At 35.4% G+C, this 17,155-nt stretch overlaps 2 protein-coding genes and 1 pseudogene across 2 annotated transcripts; all 3 read right to left on the bottom strand.

The window, feature by feature from the left end:
• Positions 1-892: 892 nt before the first annotated feature.
• Positions 893-2,948, bottom strand: LOC113782183 (serine carboxypeptidase-like 40). The gene is made up of 8 exons (XM_027328093.1): positions 2,762-2,948; positions 2,565-2,672; positions 2,202-2,473; positions 1,862-2,101; positions 1,635-1,749; positions 1,392-1,476; positions 1,178-1,283; positions 893-1,042 (listed from the first exon to the last, which is right to left on the bottom strand). The coding sequence occupies exons 2-8, from the start codon at positions 2,638-2,640 to the stop codon at positions 893-895; spliced, it is 1,044 nt and encodes a 347-aa protein (XP_027183894.1). The 5' UTR covers positions 2,641-2,672; positions 2,762-2,948.
• Positions 2,679-11,589, bottom strand: LOC113771104 (annotated as a pseudogene).
• A 1,263-nt stretch (positions 11,590-12,852) lies between these two features.
• Positions 12,853-15,139, bottom strand: LOC113781182 (putative serine carboxypeptidase-like 23). Its single transcript, XM_027327058.1, has 8 exons — positions 14,953-15,139; positions 14,517-14,624; positions 14,152-14,423; positions 13,820-14,065; positions 13,589-13,707; positions 13,347-13,442; positions 13,133-13,238; positions 12,853-12,996 (listed from the first exon to the last, which is right to left on the bottom strand). Exons 2-8 carry the CDS (start codon positions 14,590-14,592, stop codon positions 12,853-12,855), a joined length of 1,059 nt encoding a protein of 352 aa, XP_027182859.1. The 5' UTR covers positions 14,593-14,624; positions 14,953-15,139.
• Positions 15,140-17,155: the final 2,016 nt, after the last annotated feature.

The following is a 17,155-nucleotide window of genomic DNA, read 5'->3' as shown; positions in this document are numbered from 1 at the left end:
GCATTATTTGTTCCAATTATCTGTATCACAAAGGTAAGTTGAGTTGATTATAATCTTGTATTCTTGAGAAAAAATAAATAAATTAGATAAAATTGGAATAACATGAAGATATCAGGATAAATAGATAAAGGATCAAGCCAATCATGTGGCAGATACACAATGCCAATCACAATACTGTAGCCGAAAAGTGGTTACAACTTTACAGCTTCTGTTAATACTCTTCACAACAAAACAATAGTCTTTTTGCCAATTATTTCTATTTTATTCTGTGCATTCATTAGACGACTATTTAGTTGTGATTTGAAGGGGGAAGCATGAAAATTTGAGTGCTCAGCCCTGTTGATGACTTGGAACAAGTTGTCGTGATCTGATTTAATTGTGTAATAGTAAAGGGTTACACACCAAATTTAGCATCATTTCAAGAAGTGGAAAGATAGTTGCATGGGGATGACAAATGAGGCATAAAATATAAATCCGCTTTGGGATTTACTTCCAAGTGACCAAGATTTTGCTGTTAAGCTCTTAATCATGTCACATGCTTCGGTCAAGAACAGTTGAGATTACTTTTCATGGACAATCATGACAGTTAACATGTCAAGATATTGATGTTGTTTGGTTCTTTTTGGACCCTTGTACAATCTTAAATGCTGATCAATTAAAAAGGATTTTTTTTTTCCTTCAAAAAAAAAAAGATAAGATAAATTTTTGGCAAGAAGCAAATTCATGATAATTAACTATAGTAATTACAGAAGTAGAGAAAGTTTAAGGATTGATAATCTTGATTTAAGAAAATAGACGAGATTACAAACACAACTGATCAATACAAGGCGAACGATTCATAGGTATGTCTCAAGTCAAATGCCATTTCAGGATTGATCATACATTGTTATAATTAGCTGTGGTTGGAAGGTGGAAGCTTTCTATCCAAGAAGGATGCGAACAAAGTTAGTGCCCGGGCAGGCTGATAACTCGGAACAAGATGTCCAGCACCCCTTACTGTAACAAAGGTTAAGTTTTCATATTCCACTGCATAACCACCAACCTGAACAAGTATAGAAAATAGGGTCAATTTTGGTTTTAATTGGACAAGAACCGAAAGTAGGATTCTTCATTCTGGTTACCAAAGAAAGGGAAAAGCAAAAAAGAAAATGTCTGTTATGCAATCGATTCTTTTTACCTCGTCTTGAGTATACCAAGCATACCAAGGAGTTTTAATGGATAACCCAAGTTTGTTCAAGGCGTACCTAGTTGTTGTCACAGAACATACACTATCTGTGTCTCCGCTGCAATTGAAAATGTTCAAATTTTTAAACAGACACTAACTAGATAGGCAGGTCGATCCTCAGGCATTCATGATGTTACAGATTAGCATATCTTTTTCACTTCCTTACCTGTACAGCCAAACGCTAATGCCACTTGAAGTGAGCTCCTTGATTAAAGGTAACACTGTGTCTGGCTCATCATCCCAATTAGAACCTATGTAGCCACTGTGCGTGCCATTAAGTTTAAAAAATAAGGAAAAAAAAACTTAGCTAAATAAAATGAAAAGGAAAGTGTAAAATTAAGTATCCAATTGTGGATTTCCTATGTAATACGGGAATAGACTAACAAAACGTCGTATGGTACGTACTTGCAGGTCTCCCAAGGTCCAGGGATTCCAGTTGTATTAGCATGAAGTGACTTTTGCACGGCAGGAGTATTCAGGTAAGTGTAAGAATAATTAAATGAGCATGGATCATACGCATTTATCTGTTTCAATCAGTGAGAGATTTATGAGTATGAAAGTTCAATTTGGTTTTCATTTAGAGGAGAAAATCAGAAAGGAATAAAAATGGTAGTGTATCGAATCAAGTTTTAGTACCCATGGAGGAGTATTTGAAGAACACAAGGGAGCATAAATATTGTCATTATCGATATTGCCTATAGCTGAATTTGCTTGGCTTTGGTATGCTTGACAAGCCTCTGTAGGTGGATCCGCTGAGGAAAAATTGCAATTGGAAACTATACCATGATGGATTTCATCAGATATTAGGGCATGTGTCCAGTAATAATCATAAGATCCATTGGCTTGTGCTTCAATATCGTAGTATCCATTACCAATCTGAAAACCATAGACAAAGTATAATCATCATGTAATATGTAAGGTAAGCTGGTTAAATTAAATAAAAAAAAATTGATGGTTCAAGAAATTTAAGACGTACAGCAACTCCTTTCAAATTAATAACAGTGTGGTTAGTTATCTTGTTGTTATGGAGGATCAATTGAGCAAGTTGAGGCACGTAATGGCCGGCATAACTTTCTCCGGTCATCAAGAAGTCTCTGGTTTTGTATTCTGGGAATCTTTCTAACCAATTGACTAGAAATGTGTAAGCGTCTGCAGCAGATTTTGTGTCTCCGGTGATGTAATCTGACGATGTGTTTGAGTAAGAAAATCCAACACCAGCAGGAGATTCCAGGAAAATTATATTTGCCACTGTTTGTAGAACACAAAATTCATTGGTTGGTGCTTATCCTAAGTCTTATCAGATAAATTCACAGCTGTTTGACAAATTATCAATTCTTACCATTGTTCCAGGCATATGGGTTTTTCCACAGCATTTTTCCGCCTTTAGTAACTCGAAACGGTCCGAGTTCGTTCATAGCTCCTGCCCCGAGTGAAGAGCAACCAGGACCTGTAGTCAAATCTCACCATTTAAGAAGTTCATGAAATTTCTACCTTTAAAAACAGAACCTACAAATAATAATGGCGGTGAATTTGTACCTCCATTTAGCCAGAGCACCAGAGGCTTCGTAGATGGATTTTGAGACTCAGCAAAATAGTAGAAGAGAGCTCGACCAGCCTTAGGATCAACAGTTACATACCCTGAATATTGATCAAAATTCACGCCCTTTGGTTCGCCTGGCAACGCTGTGATCTTGTCAGCTGCCTTCAAACCATCTTGGGGGCCAATGTAAACCGGCGAATACTCGCTGTCCAGTTCCTTGTTCACATGATTGACTGATTTTCTTAAGCTAGGAGCCTTAAAGAATTTTGCAAGAGGATCATGTCCATAATATCCGTGTTCACCATAACATTGTGTAGCAGATGCGACTAGGCAGGTAAGGGTGAAATATAATACTAATGCACCTTTCATTTTTGGGATGTTTGGCTAGCTAGATATCTGTAGTTTCTTTCTCGGATACGATGCTTCCATTTTATAGGTAGCTCTAAGAACAATGATTGAATATTTTCTCACTAGTGTACTTGTCCTATTTACCAACTGAAAACGTGTGAACCTATCATAATATTTGTATGATACAATTTTGGTATACATACTCCATGGTAAACAACTCAAATTATGTAGAACCAATGTTTCAAAATGCGAGAACCTTTTGAAATAGTAAAATCAAACTTTAAAATAAAAAAGAAAAAAAGAAAAAAATGCCTTTTAAAATAATGTGTAGAACCCACAAGCAAGTCTCCGGAGGTCAACATTAGCCCTATTCCAAACACCTTCTTTCAGTTGTTCCTTTTCTCCAGGTCTATTCCATTCAACATCACGAGCTGCCTTTCATGGAGCTTTGTCCGTCGTGGGTTCACTGTCCTGGTCATAAACACAAAATACCATGCCCATTTTTAGTGGTTGAAGATTGATTCTTGATCATTGACCAAAGGAAAAACAAAATGCCAACGTAAGCTATGAGTTGCAGATTTTGGATTCTTGGCTGAAAAACAACGTTCCCGACAAACATGGATACATTAATCACATTAGTCTAACAATTCATGGAAACATTAAATTGTGTGTAGTAATGTTATAAAAGTAGTACAAATGATGTCTCTATATTTGTAGAGTTTGACAAAATATTCTACTTTATCCAGATAAAGTAGAATAGTATGCAAGATTTATTTGCTTGATGGTGAAATCACACAAATTTAATTGTTCATATTTTGACAGGTGGGTAGGTTGGTTGAAGTTGTTTGCTTCTGGCTGGAAAATTCAAATAAATAAGCAGAGAAGAGACAATGCTGAAAATGCATCTCTATTTAGAGACTAAACGTAAATTCCAAGAATGCTACCGAAAAGATAATGGGGCGATGCCATTCTGAAAATTGTAAGATTACAGTATTCTGTCTAAATTCATTTCCAGTACCAAAACAATTCCCAAAATTATGTTTAACTCATGCTTGTTTCTATCCAAAATTGAGATGCTGCCATCCTACCCAAAATATATAACCAAAAGAAAGAAAAGAGGATCAAGACATTAGATGGGCCAAATAGTCAGACAATATTTAGGATGAGAAGCTGAACTCAGATGCCTTTGGAGCTTAAAAACATGCTCTTTTCCTCCAAAAGATTGCCCAGATGCCACTAGGCATACAAGCCTAAGAAGAGATAATCAATGCTAATGCGCCTTTCATCCTTTTAAGTTTGCAATTAGAATCCTGGTTTTTTCTTTGGTTAAAAAGTTATTGTTTGAGCAAAAAACCGTGGGTTGCATACTAGAGTTGTGGTTAAAGTTGGGAATAATAGATTGACCAGAAGACCAAAAAGTAAATCCATTGACATTAAATATTTTTTGATTAGTTGTTGAATGAGTGTATATTAATTAGCATTGGAGCTCAAGTTGACCATTAAATGAGTGCTTAATTAGAATATGATATGTACTAGTAGTCAGTTGGTTATATAGTACAGCATGATTGATTAGAAGTGTTGCTGACTATTAGGCTTACTCATATATACATATATTTATGAGCCCTGCTATATACATCTAGTATTCAGTGCAATTTAAGTTTAGATCACTTTCAAATCAGGCAAAATGTTTTTGACCCAAAATCAGCTCAATTCATAATGCATAAGGTTCAGCTTAATAAATTTAGGGCGATCAGACAGAGTTCTAGCCAGTCTGGTTCAACTGACAGTCCTAGTTGTAGTCTTACCCCCAAAAAAGAAAAACAAAAGGTTATGTACAAAATTTACCATCTTTTCAATAAGTAGAGATGGCATATGATGTATAAAATATAAATCCTCTTTGGGATTTACTTCCAAGTGACCAGGATTTTGTTGTTAAATTTTTAACCAACTCGCATGGTTGGTTTCAGAACATTTGAGGCATAGACGAACCAGAAAATTTACTTTTAAGGAACAGAAATTTAACATATCTAAAACTTACATATATAACATTTAACATATCTAAAACTTACATGTATAAAATAAATTAGTTTCAAGTTTTGTAGGGGCAAAAGTTAAATTTATAGAGCAACCTTTGAAAATCAAATATTTTATAAAGAAAAATTAATTTGTAGAACTCGGGGGAGTGATAGTCCCTCCATACCCCTCTCTAGCTCCATCACTGTAAAGTTACTTATTTAAGAGCAAACACGACACTTAACATGATAACTAAGATAGCTTTTTGGCAAGATGAAAATGTATGGTCATGAATTTTAATAATTACAGAAAGGAAGCAAGCTTAAGGAATGACAATTTTGATTTAACAAAATAGAACTTCATGTACATATCTAGAACTAGCAACAAGGCCCGAATCCCATTTAAATACCCATGCCCGTCCATAATTGGATTGGGACTGTAATACCCATTTATTTAATAGGTTTGTCTACATTCATTTGGGTATCCCATGGGTCCTATATTTTCTAAATTTTCCTATTTTTATTTCTTCCGTTCTCTTTTCTTATGTCTTTTCCACTGTTCTTTTCTCCAATTCTGCTCTTGAAAACCTCACCAGTCCAATTCTATCCTAGCTGCTGTCTTTTAGCACTTGCCATAACTCCATTTAGAACCTTTTCTCGATTACAAATATATTTCTTCTCCATTTTTCATTTATAATTTAAATCTTCAATCAAATGCCAAATTATTGGATGAAGCCTTAGATGGCTGCTTTGCACAAAGGAGGAAAACGTAAAAAAAAAAAAATTAAAAAATGAAAAATGAAAGGAAAATAAAAAGAGAACGAGGAAAATATGAAATTTTGAGATAAAATTAGAAAATAGGTTAGCAAAAATCTCTTGTCAAATAAGGTTTAGCAAACTAAGAGTAATTTTAAAAAAATTAAGAGTACTAAACAAAAGAATAAAATAAATTTAAAAAATTAATAGAAGGTTTATTGGGCCTGTGATTAATGAATTAGCTTAATATCAACCTGAAGAAGTATTTAACATAGGAAGGCGGAAGGTTTCCATCCAAGAAGGATGAAAACAAACAGAGTGCCAGGGCGTGCTGATGACTAGGAACAAAGTGTCCAGCTCCCCTTACTATCACAAAGGTTAAGTTATCATATTCCACTGCATAACCACCAACCTGAACAAGTATTTGACATAGGTTCAAAGTTGGTAATGGATAAAAATTGGTTTTACTTGGACAAGCATTGAATACAGGATTCTTTCCACCAAAAAAAAAATGTACGATATGCTGTAGATTTTTTTTTAATTTCCTCGCCTTGAGTGTACTAAGCATACCAAGGAGTTTTCACGGACAACCCAAGTTTGTTCAAGACATGCCTAGTTGTTGTCGCAGATACTACAATGTCTGTATCTCCACTGCAATTTAAAATGTTCCAGTTCTTGATTAGACACTAAAACTGGATGGGCAGGTTCTCATATATTCATTATTTTACAGCTTGATTAGCACAAACTTTTTACTCCATTGCCTGTAAATCCAAACCCTTATGCCACTTGATGTGAGCTGCTTGATTACAGGTAACACTACGTCTGGCTCGTCAACTCCAGTTAGAGTTTATCTAGCCATTGTGGGTAGAATTAATTTAATCAAAAAAATTGGTTTAATATAATGGAAAGGATAGTGTAAAATAAAGTATCCACTGTAGATTTCCTATATACTACTGCTGTAGAATAACAAGAGCTAGTATGTGCATGAAATGATTTTTGCATAGCAATTCCTTTCAAGTTAATGACAGTTTGGTTCGTTATCTTCTTGTTATGGAGGATTAGTTGAGAAAGTTGAGGCATGTAATGACCGGCATAGCTTTCCCCCGTATCAAGAAGTCCCTCGTTTTGTATTCTGGGGATCTTTCTAACCAATTATTGACTAAAATTGTATAAGAATCTTTATCAGTTTTTGTGTCTCCGGTTATGTAATCAAATGATGTATTTGAGTAAGAAAATCCAACACCCGCAGGGAATTCCAAGAACAGTGCGTTTGCCACTGTAAAGTGCAAAACTCACTAGTTGGAGATTATTCTGAATTTGTCCAACCATTTCCCACCAAATGAATGGCTGTCTAACTAGGAGAGTAGAGGAGGAGGAAATCAGAACTGCTGTCTTCTCTATGAATCCCAACAAAGCTCCAGGCATTGTGGGATGAGTCTTCTTTTTTTTTTTTCAAAAATTCTGGTTGATCATTAAAAAGGATATAATTCCAGCAATCCAAACTTTCTTCCATACGGGTCTGATGCTCAAGTCCTTGAACTGCACTGTCATATCTTTAATTTCTAAAGTGGACAACCCCACCAACTTGAAACAGTACAGACCTATAAGCCTGTGCAGAGTCCTGTACAAAATCATCTCTAAAATCTTGTCTAATAGGCTTAAGAAAGTCCTCAATGTCTGTATTAGTAGAAACCAAGCTGCTTTTGTACCTGGTAGGCCGATTGTAGATAATGTCATCATTTCACATGAATTTTTGCACTATTTAAAAAATAACAACAAGCGTACCATGGATTTTTTGCTTTGAAGTTAGACATGTCAAAAGTATATGATAGAGTGGAGTGGAAGTTCTTAGAAGAAATCACGAGAAGGATGGGATTCTGTGAAACGTGGATCAAATGGATAATGAGCTGCGTGTCATCTGTCAACTACTCTTTCAACATCAATGGAGACCTCAAAGGCTATGTAACACCTGCAAGAGGAATCAGACAAGGAGACCCTTTATCTCCTTATCTATTTCTATTGTGCTCTGAAGGCTTCACTTATCTACTAAGGAAAGCAAAAAGGGATAAAAGAATAACAGGGATGAAGATTTGCAGACAAGGGCCATCAATAACTCACCTTTTTTTTTTTTGGCAGATGATACCTTAATTTTCAGCAAGGCAGACACAAAGGAGGCGGAAGAACTCAGACAGATTTTGAAAATGTATGAGAAAAGCTCAGGAACGTGCCACAACAAGCACAGGAGAGAATAAGCTCACAGCTCGGTGGTGTCCAGATGGTGACTCAAGGGAAATACTTGGGGTTACCAATGGTCATTACAAGGACAAAATAGCAAATTTTTGGCTTTACAAAGGACAAATGTGAGATGAGGATGAAGCTATGGAAGAATAAACTCCTCAGCACTGCAGGTAAGGAAGTTCTACACAAAGCAGTGGCCATGGCACTACCTACCTATACCATGTCCTGCTTCAAGTTGCCAGTCAGACGACGCAAGGAATTGAGTACTATGATGGCCAACTTTTGGTGGGGAGAAGAGAGTGGGAAAAAGAAAATACATTGGTGCTCTTGGAAGAAAATGACAAAGCAAAAGGATAGAGGGGGACTAGGATTTAAGGACTTGCAAAGCTTCAACAGAGCTTTGCTGGGGAAACAAGCATGGAGGATGACCATAACTCCTAATTCTCTGGTATCTAAAGTACTAAAAGCCAAATATTACCCACATGAGTCAATATTCAGATGCAAAATCAAGCAGAACTCCTCTTGGATTTGGCAAAACTTGATGCGAAAGAATTCTCAAGGGATACCAACATCAGCAAGGCCACAACACTGCACAGTCAATAAGGTGGAAGAACTGGTCCAAAGTTACAGATGGAAAAGACCTCTCTTATTCAAGCTATTTAAGGATAAAGAAGCTAAAAGAATTATGAGGATACCTATCAGTTTGGTTGATAAAGAAGATAGCCTTTTCTGGACACACAGTGGAAATGGGGAGTACACAGTGGCCTCAGCCTACAAGGAACTGATGAGGAATGATCATGCACAGCAAGAAGAAGGCCAGGAGGAAGGAACAAGTCTGAGAGACAACAAATTCTGGAAAAACTTGTGGAAACTCAATTTTGTGGAAATGCTTGAACAGTACAATACCTATGAATGAAGTCATGCACAGTAGAATCAAAACAGGATCACCTGTGTGCAATTGCTGTGGAGAAGGTGTTGAGAATGTTGAACACCTATTCTTCCAATGCAGGATAGCTTAAGAAATAGGGCATCTAGCTCCATTACATTGGGATGGAATTGAAGACCAGAGAGGAGACTTTAAGAAGTGGTGGAGCTCTGTAACAGAAGCTAGGTGCAGAAGTGAGGGTATGGAACACATAGCCTTGACAGCTAATATCCTGTGGCAGATTTGGAAAGCAAGAAATGAAAGAATCTTCAACAATGTACTGCAACATCCATTGAAGATTGTACAGAAGGCACAGAATGAATGGATGGAATACAAAGAAGCTAAGGATCAAGAGAAAAGGATGAGCATGTTGGAACACCAAGAGCAGATGAACAACAGCTAAAGAGGAAAGAGGGTGCCGACACCATTCATCTAACTATTGCAGCACAGCAGAGGACGGGAGGCTGGGACATGGGAATTGGAATAGTAGCAGAGGATGATAACAAACAAATTCTAGCTCAATGGGCCCTCAAAGAAGCTACTGATGGCAACAAACTCAGGAATCAAGCAGTGGCCATTAAGTTAGCATTATGTAAGGCAAGAGAGAAGGAATGGAAGAAGGTTGAGGTCAAGATTAAACAGAAGCAGCTACTGAAAATGATCCAAACCAGTAAATCCAAAGACATGGCAATGCACTCTCAATTGGAGGACATCAGAAATTTGTGCTCATGTTTACGGAATGCTCATTCATTTTGTCCACTAATCTAACGGAGGAAAGGGTTGATTTAGTTAGTATGCATGCATTAAGCATTTCTTTTGATGAAGAGTGGTTCCACTCTTAGTGCCAAGATGCACTTGTACAGTTAATTTGGGCTTTTGCTCAACAATTGTATAGTTTACAACATATCAATGGAATTATCAACTGTTTCTGGAAAAAAAAATTAACAGCACGCTTAACAAATTATGAGTTCTTAGCAGTGCTCCAGGCATACGGGTTTTTCCATAGTGTTTTTCCACCTTTACTAACTCGAAATGGTCCAAGTTCGGTCATTGCTCCGTCCCCGAGTGAGGAGCAACCAGGTCTTATAGTCGAATTAATCTCGCCGTCTAATAAGTTCTTTTCATGAAATGTATACCTATGAACCAATAGTTACAAAGAATAGGGACGAAAATTTACCTCCATTTAGCCATAGCACAAGGGGCTTGGTAGAAAAGTTTTGAGACTCAGCAAAATAGTAGAAAAGAGCTCTACCAGTCTCATGATCAACAATGGTATACCCTGAATATTGATCAAAATTTAGATCATTTGATTCACCGGGCAAAGTTGTGATCTTATCCGCTGCCTTCAAACCATCTTGGGGGCCAACATAAACTGGCGAATACTCATTCAACAAATCGTTACTCACATGATTGATTGATTTTCTTAAGCCACGAGCCTTAACGAATTGCGCAAGAGGATCATCATATCTATATTCATGTCCAAGTCCACCACAACATTGTGTAGCAGACACCACCAGGCAGACGAGTGAGATATAACAGTATTGCACCTTTCATTTTTGGATGTATAGCTAGCTAGATATCTGTGATTTCTTTCTCTAATGCAAGGCTTCATTTTGTGATTTCTTTCCTGGAATTACTAATGACTTGGTTAAAGTATGCTGGGGCTCATCATGATTTGCGCTAAAAAAAAATTATTGGATTAGCCCATACCCTATGGTCTTTGCATGGATGAAATTGCAGGGTGTAATTGATGGTTCGGATATGTTTAATTTGAATTTAACAAAACACCGTATGTTATATTAAAAATTGAACAATTTTCCTATAACATGATTTTAAACTTTCAACATATAATTTAACATGGATGTAAAACTATGCATAGAGTATTTACAATTCATCTTTAAACTATCAAATTTTACATAAAAAAAAGTTGTGGATCACGTACAAATTCACTACACAAAATGAATTGAAGATGCTTGGAAAACCATGTTGTGAAGAGTAAATTTAAGAAATACTTAAGCACCTTTTCTTCATATTTTCTGGCCGGATTGCATCAAAACAACTTAAATTGTTTATATTCCAATAAAAATACATACCCTTCTGTTTAGAGAGAGAGAGTAGGTAGTCAAATCTCAGGAAACATTGGTTAAAGATAAAGGATGTTTTTCTCATTCTCAAGCATTGGCAAATATAGATACATCATCGTAAGCAGTTCTTGACAATATTGCTATTAGCAATAGATGATCAACATTTATTCCTTAAGAAATGATCAGATTAAGCCAGCTGACCAGGGTAAATTTTAAAGTGCTCCCGTTGCCAAGGTCAGAAGTTTGACTATGACCCTGAAATCAACTTAATTTATACTAGTGATTTTCCTACCTTGTGTAGGTTAGTGTTGTGTTGCATTAGTTGTTCCAATTATCTGTATAATCTTGTATTCTTGAGAAAAAAAAATCAATTAGATAAAATTGGAATACCATGAAGATAGTAGGATAATTAAGTAAAAGAGTATGGTCACCTCATGCTTTAGAAGTATCAAGCGAATCATGTGGCAGACACATAATGTCAATCACAATTATACTATAGCCAAAAATTGGTTAGAACTTTACAGCTTCTGCTAATACTCTTCGCACTATTGAAATCATGTAACGGAGGAGATTCTTATTTGTAATGGCACTTCAAACTTGGAATGAGCATGATAAAAAATTAATGATACTTCTTTATCTTTTGAGTTATTCTGTCGGATCAAGTATTCAAGATTTTTGGTCTTTATTTGGGTCTAGACCCGAACCTGATAAAAAATATGGAATCACTTCTTATAGACTCGTTGAGAATGATTTGGATGTAATTCATGGCTATTAGAAGTAGAAGGTGCTCTGATGGATCTTCATGGGACACATATTATTTCTTTGGCCCGAACCGAAGAATGCCTTAGATATAATGCAGAGCTGATCTTGTTTTATCCTTGGTCAGAGATATAGGAAGATTTATTCAATTATATGATTTGGGCCCTAGAATATGGCACCCTTGACCTTTTCTATTTGATTGTATGGAAAGGTCCAATGAATTGGAATTTTTTTTCATTGATTCAGACTATTTTGGGGTAAACAGATCATTCATGACGAAGAGAATGAGTTTAAAGAGAATGATTCGGTAAACTAATTAGTCATCGCGAATGACCCTATGTATTCTGTGCATTCATTATACAACTATTTAGATGCGATTTGAAGGGGGAAGTTTCTCACCAAAACAGCATGAAAAATTGACGCTCGACCCGGTTGATTTGGAACAAATTGTCATGATGTGATTTTATAAATGACTATACACAAAATTTAGCATCTTTTTCAAGAAGTGGAAAGATAGTTGCTTGGGGATGATAAATCCTCTTTGGGATTTACTTCCAAGTGACCAAGATTTTGCTGTTAAGCTCTTAATCATGTCACATGCTTCGGTCAAGAACAGTTGAGATTACTTTTCAAGGACAAACATGACAGTAAACATGTTAAGATATTGATGTAGTTTGGTATTTTTTGGACCCTTGTACAATCTTAAATGTTGATCAATTAAAAAGGTTTTTTCCCTTAAAAAAAAAAAAGATAAGAAGACTTTTTGGTAGGAACCAAATTCATGGTAATTAATTATATTAATTACAGAAATATACCTAGCAAGTTTAAGGATTGATACCTTTGATTTAAGAAAATAGACAAGATCATATATATACACAACTGATCAGTAAAAGGTGAATAATTTCATAGGTATATCTCAAGTCAAATTCCATTTCACTATTGATCATACACTGGTTTAATTAGCTCTAGTTGGAAGGTGGAAGCTTTCCATCCAAGAAGGATGAGAACAAAGTTAGCGCCCGGGCAGGCTGATAACTCGGAACAAAATGTCCAGCTCCCCTTACTGTCACAAAGGTCAAGTTTTCATATTCCACTGCATAACCACCAACCTGAACAAGTTTAAAAAAGAGGGTCAAATTTGGTTTTACTTGGACAAGAACTGAACATAGGATTCTTCATTCTTGTTACCAAAGAAAGGGAAAAGCAAACAAGAAAATGTATGATATGCAGTTGATTGTTTTTTACCTCGCCTTGAGTGTACCAAGCATACCAAGGAGTTTTCACCGATAACCCGAGTTTGTTCAAGCCGTACCTAGTTGTTGTCACAGAACATACACTATCTGTGTCTCCACTGCAATTGAAAATGTTCAAATTTTTAAACAGACACTAACTAGATAGGCAGGTCGATCCTCAGGTATTCATGATTTTACAGCTTAGCATATCTTTTTCACTTCCTTACCTGTACAGCCAAACGCTAATGCCACTTGAAGTGAGCTCCTTGATGACAGGTAACACTGTGTCTGGCTCATCATCCCAATGAGAGCCTATGTAGCCACTGTGTATACAATTAAGTTTTAAAAAAAGAAGAAGAAAAAAAAACTTAGCTAAATAAAATGAAAAGGAAGTATAAAATTAAGTATCCAATTGTGGATATCCTATATTCTACTGGAATAGAATAACAAAACGTTGAATGGTACGTACTTGCAGATCTCCCAAGGTCCAGGGATTCCGGTTGTATTAGCTTGAAGTGCTTTTTGAACGGCAGGAGTATTTAGGTAAGTGTAAACATAATTATCTGAGCATGGATCATACTCATTAATCTGTTTCATTCAGAGAGATATTTAAAAGTACGTTAGTTCAATTTGGTTTTCATTTAGAGGAGAAAATCAGAAAGGACTAAAAATGGCAGTGTATCGAATCAAGTTTTAGTACCGAAGAAGGAGTATTTGAAGAAGAAGAACACAAGGGAGCATAAATATTGTAATCATCGATATTGCCTTTTGCTGAAGATGCTTGGATTTTGTATGTTTGACAAGCATTTGAAGGTGGATCTGCTGAGGAAAAATTGCAATTGGAAACTATACCCTGATGGATTTCATCGGATATTAGGGCATGTGTCCAGTAATAATCATAAGTTCCACTGTTTTGTGCTTCAATATCGTAGTATCCGTTACCAATCTGAAAACCATGGACAAAGTATAATCATCATGTAACTGGTTAAATTAAATAAAAACAATTGATGATTCAAGAAATTTAAGACTTACAGCAACTCCTTTCAAGTTAATAACAGTTTGGTTAGTTATCTTGTTATTATGGAGGATCAATTGAGCAAGTTGAGGCACGTAATGGCCAGCATAACTTTCTCCAGTTATCAAGAAATCTCTGGTTTTGTACTCTGGGAATCTTTCTAACCAATTGACCAGAAATGTATAAGAATCTGCAGCAGTTTTTGTGTCTCCGGTAATGTAATCAGACGATGTGTTTGAGTAAGAAAATCCAACACCGGCCGGAGATTCCAGGAAAAGTACATTTGCCACTACATTGGAGGACACAAAACTGGTGGAGTTAATTGTGAATTTCTCAAAATTTTGATGACGATTACTCTACAATTAATTGATGAGATTTTTACCAGTGTTCCAGGCATATGGATTAAGCCAGAGGGTGCTTCCATCTCTATTAACTCGGAAAGGTCCCAATTCAGTCATTGCTCCAGCTCCAATTGAGGAGCATCCAGGTCCTGTTTTCGGTTCAAGTATGCAAAAAAACATTCTTTCAAACAAGGAAAACACGAAGATGACAAACTACTCTCAATCACTATTTATTTTCTTAAATCTCTGTCATTATCCCATCTCTTTATTCCTATCTTTTAGGTATTTGTAATCCCAGATTTGTAGATACTTTCTCAATTATTTAAAATCCAAAATGATATGAGTAACATTGAAGAGAGTGTTATATTCGTGTGCAACTTTGAAAGGTTACAGGCTTTTGTCACCTTAACTACTATTTTTCAAACAATAGCCTCTCTACAGAATGCTAGTCACAAAATTTCGAATAGAAATACTTACCTCCATTTAGCCACAAAACCAGGGGCTTGGCCGAAGAGTTTTGGGATTCGGCAAAATAGTAAAAGAGAGCTCGACCAGCTTTAGGATCAACTGTGACATACCCTGAATACTGATCAAAATTTACTGCATTTGGCTGTCCTGGCAATGTTGTGATCCTGTCAGCTTCCTTCAACCCTTCTTGAGGGCCAACATAAACTGGCGAATACTCATTTCCCAATTCCTCAGTCACATAATTCACTGATCTTTTCGAGCTTCTTCGAGCCTTGAGGTGCTTCAAAAGAGGGTCATGCTTTTTTCCTGCAAAACATTGCACAGATGCCACTAAGCATACAAGCATGAGAAGAGATAACACTAATGCACCTTTCATCCTTTAGGTGTAAAATTAGAATCCTGATATTTTTCACCAATGCAATTAACGTTTGTGTTTTATAGGTAGCTCTGAAGAAGAAATGCCGAAAATATCGTCCTTCTTTCTTCTTGTTCTTGTCACATTCACAATCATGTGGCATTTCCAAGGTTTGTTTTCATCGCATAAAAACTGTCTCATTCCATTTGTGTAACTTTATTTGATTTTAAATATGTCGACCCAAGAAAGGTTATTGACATCTACAAAAGAGATTACTAAAAAAGAAGATCATAACATTGAACGTGTCAAATAGCCAGACAATTACGATGAATCGATACATCCCACACGAATTTGAAGCCAGACGAATTTTGGCTTTATTATTATTTTTTTAATTTTTTGGAATAGTAGAACAAAAGATGGTTTTTCATTTATTGAACGACAGAAATTGTTACTAACTATTTATTCTCTATTTCAGTCCTTAAACTTTTTATTTGAGCAAAAAAAAAATACATTGTTTTACTACTAAAATGATCACTCTGGCCATATAAAAATATTTAATAACCAAAACAGAAAATTTCAAACAGTTTTGCGACTAATTTTGCTATTTTCTCTTCTTGAAAATAGAAGAACAATTTTTTTTTTTTAAAAGTAAGCTTACATACAAAACTTGGCTTCTCATTAGTCCCTAGCATAACTTTTGTTTAAGGAAAAAAGAGAAATTTTTTTGTAAGACTAACCTGTTGTAGAAGTAATTATGATCCATATGATTGATTTTAAAGTGGTTGATATTCTGATTAATTAATTAACATTTTATCAATAATTAATTGGTATCTCTTATTCAATAATGATTGATTGATATTTTCTACTAATTGATATCTTATTCAATCAGTTAAGCAACCAAATAAATTAATTAGTTAGAAAATATTATTTTGAATTATGAATTATGACAAGATTTTCTTGATGGAAGGAAACCGTAGAGATTTTGGTAGTAAGGGTCCTTAGTTTAGCCTATAAATAGTCTCTGGTACTCTATTAACACTACACTCTCTGGTTAGGTATAAGTTAGAAGATCCTTATTCTATATTTCTCTTTTACTTATCTCTTCTTCTACACATTTTCTTTGTTAGTATAGAGAAGAAGAAAGTAAGTAGGTTAAGAGCGGTATGGATTTAAGTTCTACTTGACAACAATGGCTGGAGATAAATTATTTAAATTTTCACTATTTAGTACAAGTTGTTTGTACTTATTTGTTTAACATGTGGATGTGGTATCAGGGTCACCCTTTAACTATCTGTTGTTTAACATATAATTTCATGATTTATTGGCAATCTGATAAAAGTTGCATAGATTCATAGAATATTAGATAAATCAAGTCTAATTTGGCATGAGATCTATGTTTCTATTATTTCAATAATTGAGAATTAATGGCTAATCCCATTATATGTATCATTCTGGTGATGATTTATTTGGCCATGCAATTTATTCGGGTTTGTTTAATCTAGTGTGACTTGCTAATGATTTGAATATTTCTTGGACTCACATATTCTTAGTTGTGGACGTTATATGTATCGATATATGTCATGATTATTGTTATCAATGTACTATAACAATCTCAGAAACATATAATTGGACTTTGACCGTCCAATATGTAGTTATTTACATCTCACTTTTTGGTTGAATTGAGTATTCATCAAGACACCGTGGTATGATTTATATGATTGAGTGTATACATGTATAGTTACTATGACATCTGATCAACAAAATCATTATGTAACATTCGCCTAGTCATACTTGTATATGACAACATAACTATTTATGTCTTGTATGAATTATGATTAACATACTTATGCTCTTTAA

This window comes from Coffea eugenioides, chromosome 1 (genome assembly GCF_003713205.1).
Source record: "Coffea eugenioides isolate CCC68of chromosome 1, Ceug_1.0, whole genome shotgun sequence".
Taxonomy (NCBI): domain Eukaryota; kingdom Viridiplantae; phylum Streptophyta; class Magnoliopsida; order Gentianales; family Rubiaceae; genus Coffea; species Coffea eugenioides.
Note: the sequence above shows the minus strand (reverse complement) of the source record. Positions and strands in the feature narration are given on the sequence as shown.

What these genes read in the sequence shown, in the direction of transcription:
- LOC113782183 (XM_027328093.1), bottom strand. Translation starts at nt 2,640, where the DNA reads ATGAACGAACTCGGACCGTTTCGAGTTACTAAAGGCGGAAAAATGCTG. An exon ending in CCCATATGCCTGGAACAATG is followed by an intron (nt 2,474 to 2,564) that starts GTAAGAATTGAT and finishes TTCTACAAACAG; the next exon opens with TGGCAAATATAATTTTCCTG. An exon ending in TTAATTTGAAAGGAGTTGCT is followed by an intron (nt 2,102 to 2,201) that starts GTACGTCTTAAA and finishes TATGGTTTTCAG; the next exon opens with ATTGGTAATGGATACTACGA.
- LOC113781182 (XM_027327058.1), bottom strand. Translation starts at nt 14,592, where the DNA reads ATGACTGAATTGGGACCTTTCCGAGTTAATAGAGATGGAAGCACCCTC. An exon ending in TTAACTTGAAAGGAGTTGCT is followed by an intron (nt 14,066 to 14,151) that starts GTAAGTCTTAAA and finishes CATGGTTTTCAG; the next exon opens with ATTGGTAACGGATACTACGA. An exon ending in GGACCTTGGGAGATCTGCAA is followed by an intron (nt 13,443 to 13,588) that starts GTACGTACCATT and finishes TTGTATACACAG; the next exon opens with TGGCTACATAGGCTCTCATT.